The sequence below is a fragment of the Euphorbia lathyris genome, chromosome 10 (genome assembly GCF_963576675.1).
Source record: "Euphorbia lathyris chromosome 10, ddEupLath1.1, whole genome shotgun sequence".
In the NCBI taxonomy this organism is placed as follows: Eukaryota; Viridiplantae; Streptophyta; class Magnoliopsida; order Malpighiales; family Euphorbiaceae; genus Euphorbia; species Euphorbia lathyris.
The window spans coordinates 44,694,414-44,702,419 of record NC_088919.1 but is presented as its reverse complement, the minus strand read 5'-3'; the positions used below and the strand labels follow the sequence as shown (position 1 = coordinate 44,702,419).

The 8,006-nt window shown below is 33.7% G+C and overlaps 1 protein-coding gene across 2 annotated transcripts; it reads left to right on the top strand.

Moving 5' to 3' along the window:
* Positions 1 to 222: 222 nt before the first annotated feature.
* Positions 223 to 5,486, top strand: LOC136209295 (uncharacterized). Of its 2 annotated transcripts, XM_066000727.1 has the most exons (10): positions 223 to 272; positions 484 to 572; positions 649 to 785; positions 1,009 to 1,140; positions 3,094 to 3,237; positions 3,898 to 3,965; positions 4,076 to 4,126; positions 4,224 to 4,283; positions 4,375 to 4,806; positions 4,919 to 5,486. In XM_066000727.1, exons 3-10 carry the CDS (start codon positions 662 to 664, stop codon positions 4,955 to 4,957), a joined length of 1,050 nt encoding a protein of 349 aa, XP_065856799.1. In that variant the 5' UTR covers positions 223 to 272; positions 484 to 572; positions 649 to 661; the 3' UTR covers positions 4,958 to 5,486. The 2 variants fall into 2 exon arrangements, with proteins under 2 accessions (XP_065856799.1, XP_065856798.1); XM_066000726.1 differs by lacking the exon at positions 223 to 272 and having other exon boundaries at positions 1,012 to 1,140.
* Positions 5,487 to 8,006: the final 2,520 nt, after the last annotated feature.

The following is an 8,006-nucleotide window of genomic DNA, read 5'->3' as shown; positions in this document are numbered from 1 at the left end:
GCAGCAAAAACCATCCAGCGGCGAGTACGAACTCATTGTGCTCGTAAACGGTTTATTGCACTGCGGAAGGCTGCTATATACATACAAGCACTTTGGAGAGGTGATTCATCTTAAAAACACACTCTGTGTGTATATATACATATGTCACTCATAAATTTGTGTTTTCTCATTTTTTTTATAAATTTGAGTTTTCTAGGAAGACTTGCATGCAAAAAATTTGAAGGCATGAAAAGGGAGGCGGGTGCTGTAAAAATTCAGAAGCATGTCCGCAGGTATGAAGCTAGAAAAGCCTACAAGAACCTACATGTCTCTGCACTTCTCTTGCAAACGGGTTTGAGAGCAATGGCTGCTCACAATGAATACAGATTTAAGTTGCAAACTAAAGCTGCAACTATTATTATACCTGCAATAAGTTTACATTGTTTGGAGGCTTTACTTAACTGCAGAAATAATTAATTTGACATCAGCTTTGTGTGCCTGCAGGCATCAGTGGATTCTGAGAGACCAAGAGCTGATGAAATCAAAGAGGAGACACAGAAAAAAGTTGAGCAGCTTCAGGAATCTTTGCAGAGGTAATGTATTATGTTCAATTCAACCAATTATCTTTACTACGGGCAGAAAGTAAGCAAGTTTCCTTATGTGTATTAGGCTAGAAGGGAACATGCCATTGCCTATCAAAAGCACTAGCGCCTTTGATCAGATCATCCAGAGAAAAGGCCATGCTATTGATATGGATAGGATGCCCATGAAGAGGACTCTACCGGTCTCAAATCGGCTCAAACCGAGTTAGTTTGTTTACTACCCAAAATCCATTTAATTATTCTTTTAAAAAGTTAATAATTCCATTTATATTGATTTTTTAATATAATAAAATTTAAAATTTAAAAAATTAAATTATATCAAATAATCATCTATTCTAATAAATCAAAATATTTAACTTAAAATTTTAAAATTTAATAATAATTTTCTAAATTCTTTTATATAAGAAATTATTTTTATATTTTTGAGGAGGAGGAAGAGGAAGAAGCAGCTATGAGAATTACACTAACCAATGCTTGACCATGCACCAACCATGGGCTTCTCTGTTGATTTATGGAATCAAGCGCATTGAAGGAAGGTCTTGGCCGGCTCCTATTCGAGGTAAATCGTCTCTTCAACTTTTAATTTTTGCTTACAATTTTCAATTTTCAATTTAGGATTTTATCTTTTCTTTGCAGGTCTTTAGCTGAGAGCCTGAAGCTTGCTTCTTTTTTGTTATTATGTTGTAAATAGATTGATTATTTTGTTAACTTTAACTGCTTTTTAAAAGTGTTCTATGTAATTGGAATCTTGAAACTACTCTTATGTTTTCTTATTCCTTTTTCTGTTTTTCATTATAGTATTGTATGGGATACCCAAGTTTTGGATGATGCCTAGTTTGGAAAAGAAATTTACTGCCGATTTTCCCTTTGTTGCTGCCTATTTTAAGCTTGATATTTTAATTCGTATGGACTAGGAACCCGTGTTTTTTGGATTAAGGAAATGAGGATTCTATGCTTTTGGGAAAAGTTCAAAATAGGAAGACAACTAGCAACAGATTTCTTAGTCTCTTATTCAGTGAAATAATCTTAGCAATTGACTTTAGCACAAGAAGAGTGTGAGATGGTGTAGCTTATTTAGGTCTATCACACTACTTGTCTTGGAAGTATTTTTTAAAAGTTTTCAATGACTCCATTAATTGTAATGATGAATTTCTTTTTGTTGATTGGATAACTTTGAATTTCGGATCTTGTTACTTGCCAGTAAGGAAGTTCACAAGACCCATGTCCGTTTTTATGGTCTTCTTGAGTAAAAATTCATGTTGGATGTCTAGTTAAAGCATAAAAGAAAATGGAAAGCATTGGGAAAGCATTATGTTCAGACCTTTGTATTGGGAAAGCATTCTGTTCAGAGATTTGGATGTTGGGATTTGATCACAAGGATTAAAGCATGACTTGATATTCTTTACAGATTAGTGGTGAAAGAAAACATGTAGAAGTAGGGATGATAATTTTTAACTCCTAACACATGCAGCTCATGTAATGAACTAGTGGAAACTCAAAAACGTTTTTTATTTTGCTGTCCTTTTCTAAAGAATATATGGTTGCATGTGCTTAGGAAATGCAAGATAAATAGGGTTGCGTACAGATGACATAGGGATTTAGCTGTCTTAGTAGAATAAGTGCAGTTCATAAAAATAGAGTGGTAGTAGAGTTTGTTTTAGTGTAAATTGTATAATGATAGAGAGGGAGAGCCCATCACTAGTGGAAACCCTTAGCCTATCTAACCCATGGCCCTAAGGAGGGTAATGATTATTCTTGGAAGAGACACGTGTAGGGAATAATTGAGTTGGTGCTGGAACCGTATTTGCTGGGGAGAGAGTGCTGGTACAATTTGTTAATTGTAAGGGTTGGATGTACATAGAGAAGGGGAGCTGTTTGAGAGATGCTTCTATTTTGTTTGGCTCTAGCTTTTGCTAAGAGAGAGGGAAGGTTCATCCTTGGAGCATTGCTATTGTTCTTGTTTCATCTATATTGATATATTAATAATCTCTGCACTCTTTGTTCTGTTTCTGTTTTGTTGTTTGGTTATTTAGAGTTTGAGTTCTATCAAGTCGGTTGTAACAGTTCAGTAGTTATTTGATTTTCTTGGCGCAAAAATTTTGCTTTATTGACCAAAATAAATAGCATGAATGGTTATGAGTTCCATTAAAACCATTAAGTGAAATAAACTAAGTTAAATGTTCTGTTTGCATTCCGTATGAGAACTTTAAATTGATAGCCATTGCCCAAATTGTCATGGATTCCATTAAAAGTTTCGAATGGAGTAAAGTAAGTTGCATTGTAGACTCAAAACTTCCAATTTATGTGCATAAATTTTTAAATTGAGAGCTAAAGCTAACCAAGGTTTGATAAAAGACTCTCCTAGCACTCTAGTGCGTGCTTCAGAGGCAAGTCTAGAACATTTTCAATTTACTTAACTAAGGCTAAAATAAGTGCACTTTTCTTCATATTCTCCTTTTCTTATGACCAAATATGTTACTTATTATGAATTATCATGTCTTGTTTTTTGAAGGCCGCCTTTGGATTCATGCTGCAAGTAAAGTTCCAGAGGAAGCTACAATTAAAGCAATGGAGGATTTCTACAGGGAAATCTATGCAGTGAATGGAATTACTGATATTAAGTTTCCTGAACATTATCTTGTTTCAAGACTTTTAGGTACTTGGTTTGTTTCATCTAGATGAATTGTGCTCATGAAATGTGTTATCCTGGCTTGATGCTTCCCTGAGTCATTACTGGTATTCATTACCTTTTTTTTTTCTCTTTTATTGCTAGTTTAATGTTTCTAATGCAGGGGCTAGCTCCATTTTACTAATTCTTGTTTGTCAGCATTATTCCACAGTAGAATGCATAATAATGGGTGTCTTTTTTGGCTAAAGATGCCGCATTGATTTCGTAGACAAGGAGAGGTTTCCATTAAAATTGATGAAATTTATGTTGTTTGTTGGATTGGCAAGCTTTACAGCAAGTTCTTTATTCAAATTGATGGCTGACTTTGTATATGATACAATATTTTAACAGAGTCTCCCTTCTCTAATGAATGCAGATGAATTTAATCCGCATGCTAGATTTACTGGATTACATATATATATGGTATCTAGTATCTATCTAGCCATCTATAGATGCTTTTTATGTGAATTATATGTCGTGATTCAAGCCTTGAATTGTTGTAGTTCATTCATTTTGATTAGTTCTAATCTTTTGCTACATGAATTGTAAAATCATTTTGGGAACTTCCTTTCCTACTGTCTGTTAGCTCTGTCTTTCATTTGGTTCAAACTTTTGATAAATTTAATACTATGGTTATGTATTTTATAGGGTGTGTTGAAGTGGTTGGCTGTGTTAGAGGTGAAGAAGTAGCAAGCTGGGAGGCGATACCTGAAGGGGTAGGCAAAAATTTGAGTTTCTGACCTTTTTTTAAATCCATGCACTTGGTTTCTTTAATTGATAAACTGTAAACTATGTTCCCTGATTTGGGGCTTTTCTTAACCTGCAGGTAAGGTTAGAGGGACAAACAGATTTTTGCTGGCTTTGTGAACGGCCGCAGGTGCGCCCTCTGCACTTACCCTGACTTTTGGAAGTGTTCTTATTTGCTACTTTCTACTTGCTCCAATTTTTATTGATCTTTTGTTTTTCTTTTTCAGAAATTGCTAGTTCCATTTGAGATGCGAGGCTTCAAAGGTGTTTATAATTTGGGAAGGAAGGTATATGTTGTAAAATGAATAAATTTGCATGTAGTTATTCATATGATGTTGTGCAAGTTTGATATTCATGCAAGGTTTGTACCTTTGACAGATACACGAGGCTGCAGTTAGAGGTCTGACCCCAGTGAAAGGTCCAATGCCAGTAAGATTTCCCCTTCCAAATCCTTGTGATCCTTTTTCCTTAAAACCCGGGTCTATATCCAAGACATCACCTCATAAATCATCTCAAGTGGAGAAATCATCAAGTCTTAGTGCAGCAATTGATGGTGCTCGTGCAGCAGCTACCCAGTTCAGCAAGAATGATCAAAATCGCCTAACAAATAATACACAAAATAACAGTTCTAATCCCAGAAGCAGTGGCCAAGTAAAAAGCAAACAACGGGATAGCTTAGATGAAGTTCCTAATGATGAATCTTCAGCGCTAAATGCTGCTGAGCGAAGCCATCACATCCAGGATCGGGGAGCAAGTAGCCATAATCGAACTCGTGCTGATAGGAAACAGACTGCTGGAGCTTCTCCTAAGGTGTGAACTTTGTTCAGATCACAATTAGCGCTTTTTGAAAGAAAAAATAGATTAATGTTAAACCTTTTTTTATATGCGCCTGATTGCTCAATTCTTTGACAATGATCTCCAGATTTTTGCTGCAGCAGTTAAAGGGCTGAAGCTTTCCTGAATCATGTTGGTTCGTGCTTTGCGTGCTAGATATGTTGAAGAAAAAAGGGGCATTGAGAAGTCGATTACAAGTTGCAGATGTTCAGATCAGTTGAGGATCCAAGTTTTGCTTGTCATTGCTTCGCTGTCATACTTGTTATCACCTGTACGTGTACACTAGTCTAAGGTTGTTCATGTATCACCGTGATTTAGTTGTCTAAATAGTCTAGTCGATACATTGTATTGATAGAAACTAATAGATAGTGAGATTTGGGATTTTGGAGTCGAAGAAGTAGAGAAATAACGTATGAGGTTTGATACTGGATCACATTGTATTCACCATAAGATATTAATTTGTGTATAGCTTTTGGTTTGTATACAGTAGAAATCAAACAGTTTGCTTCGGAAAATAGAAAATCGTTCTATTAAGATAGATATTAAAAACTGTATGAAGATTGCTGACCCCATGGGATGATTTTTGGAGGATAAAATCATATGTTCTGGATACTTTAATATATAAATAGAAAAGATAAATATTTTTTTTTTTCTGAGTTTAAGGTTTTTATTTTATTTTTTGTAATTTTCACAGCATCAAGTAAACCTTAGTCTTCAGCATTAGCAATAACTGAATTACTATAAACATGACATTTTATTTTATTGTATGAAACCAGTGTTCGAAACATCTGATACTGGATTCATTAGGTATATGAATTGACATGTTTAAAACACCGATTTCAAATGTAAAAAACCTGGTGATTCAATTACAGGATTCGGTACAAATGTTAAATGTTAAATTTGATAATAATATTTTATTTTCTCTTTCATTCACATCACATTTGACAAAAAAAAAAATTGAAATATAACATATTTCTTACATCTACGGGCGAGGAGGATCCCATAATTAATTAGTAATCAAAAAGTTACAATAGTAAGGAAATTTTATCCTTTACTATCAAGTCCTTACTCTCAAATTTCATGAGGCCTAGTTACATCTAAAGCTCAAACATATGTATATCGCAAGAGTGCAAGCTCCAAAACTCTCAATGCAAAATAGATGGACTTGGCCGATTTCCATTTCGAACGGATTAATTATTCGGCCCATTAACCGAATAATTCTAACACTTTATAACATAGTAAAATATTAATAATATTAATAAAAATTGTGCTAATGAGATTAGCAAGTCTCAAACATTTTTTGTTACTACAATCCTTCACTTGGGAAAAATTGATTTTATAAAGGGAAAAAAAAGTTGATTCATCAGTTCCAAAAGATGACCAAGCCAAATTTCATCTTAAAATGATAGTAGATCTACTAATGTATGACTTCCATTTTCCATATCACCTAGAGAGCTGGAAAAACGAACTTGAATTTGATGAACAATAATAGACAGAGGCAGATGTAGGGGGGTCAGAGGGGGCATTTGCCCCCCCCCTCAAAAAAAAAAATTGTTTAGTCCAAAAAGAAGGGTTAATGTGCAAAAATACGCCTAATGTTTTGGGTTATGAGCAATTTTACCCCTAACGTCTAAAATACTACAATTTTATCCCTAATGTTGGAAGCCAAGAGTAGTTTTACCCCTAACGTTGATAAATTGGGTCAATTTGAGAAATAATTCATCAAACTGTCTTCTCGGTCATGAATTTTATCATCTACACTTCACACATATGTTATTTTATCAGAAACAAATCACAAACATATGTTGGGATGTGAAAAAAATATTAAAAATATATTGTCTTTTGTATGAATAAGACAAAAAAATTCAAAAAATTCACCGAATTTATAAATATTAATCTCCAGTTTTATTATTAAATTACAAAAAACATTATATCATTTTTTTAGAACAAATTGATATGCAATTGGTGCAAAATAAAGAAAAAAATGACTGTATTTTATAATAGTGTCTGAAATTGGTCCAATTTATCAACGTTAGGGGTATAATTGCCCTTGGGTACAAACATTAGGGGTAAAATTCCACCATTTTAGATGTTATGGGTAAAATTGCTCATGACCCAAAACGTTAGGGATATTTGATGCGTAACAACCCGAGAATCTCGGAAATGGATGATTACGAGTCGGAAACATTAAAATTTACTTTTTTTTTATCAAAAAATCATGAAAATAATGCATGACAATTGAACAATTTTGCATTTTTTGTCATAAAAAATTGAACAATTTTGCATTTTTTGTCTAATTTTTTTTACGTAGAATTTTGCCCCTCCCCTCCCTCAAATCCTGGATCCGCCACTGAGAATAGATCATGGAATTTGTCTGATATCACGACCACGATTCCGAAAGAACACTAGTTTCTAAGGCTCGAGAGAGATCGAATTTATGTGGGAAATATTACACTTGAACTAATTAAACAAAAATGCAAATAAATAGCAGACAAAAAATGATGTTTCGGGGTTAGAAATGGCTTAAAAGGTTGAGTTTCAGGTAAGAGTTAGGGTGAAAGGAAGGTTTGGGTCGAAGTTGGTATGTTAGGAATTGAATCAGTGTAACAAGTTTTTGATTTAACGCACTCGAAGGAGGCTGCAAAATTTTTATCAGAAAAGGGTGGGTCGAATCTGAGTTTTTTCAAGATCGAAAATCTAGAAAAAAATGATGTTTTAGTGGTCAGAAAAAGCTTAAAAAGTCAAATTTCTAACATGATTTTGAACAAAATGAATGTTTGGGGATCAAAGTTGATATGTTAGGTATTCAAACGGAGGAAACCATCCTTAAATTAATGAAGTCGAGGTAGTCGGAGGTAGTCGGAAAAATGGTAGAAAATGGCTGGCTGAATCTGACTTTTTAGAGCTGAAAGCAAATTTTCAGTGAACTTTAGAGTCATTAAAACCTTGTATTCGTTGAAGAAGGGTACATGTCATTGTGAAAAAATAGCAATAAATCCTTCCCTTTCTACAAATTTTTCCTTTTTTCTTTTATTCTCTTATTACTTTTCTGATTTTATTTTTTTTTATTTCATTTTTATTTTATCAAAGTTTATATTAAAATTTAGGGTAAATAATTTATAATTCCTTATGATTTTACATATTATACTAGTTGGTTCTGCTTTAAACTAAATAAT

What these genes read in the sequence shown, in the direction of transcription:
- LOC136209295 (XM_066000727.1), top strand. Translation starts at nt 662, where the DNA reads ATGCCATTGCCTATCAAAAGCACTAGCGCCTTTGATCAGATCATCCAG. An exon ending in TCTTGTTTCAAGACTTTTAG is followed by an intron (nt 3,238 to 3,897) that starts GTACTTGGTTTG and finishes TGTATTTTATAG; the next exon opens with GGTGTGTTGAAGTGGTTGGC. An exon ending in GGCTTTGTGAACGGCCGCAG is followed by an intron (nt 4,127 to 4,223) that starts GTGCGCCCTCTG and finishes TTTCTTTTTCAG; the next exon opens with AAATTGCTAGTTCCATTTGA.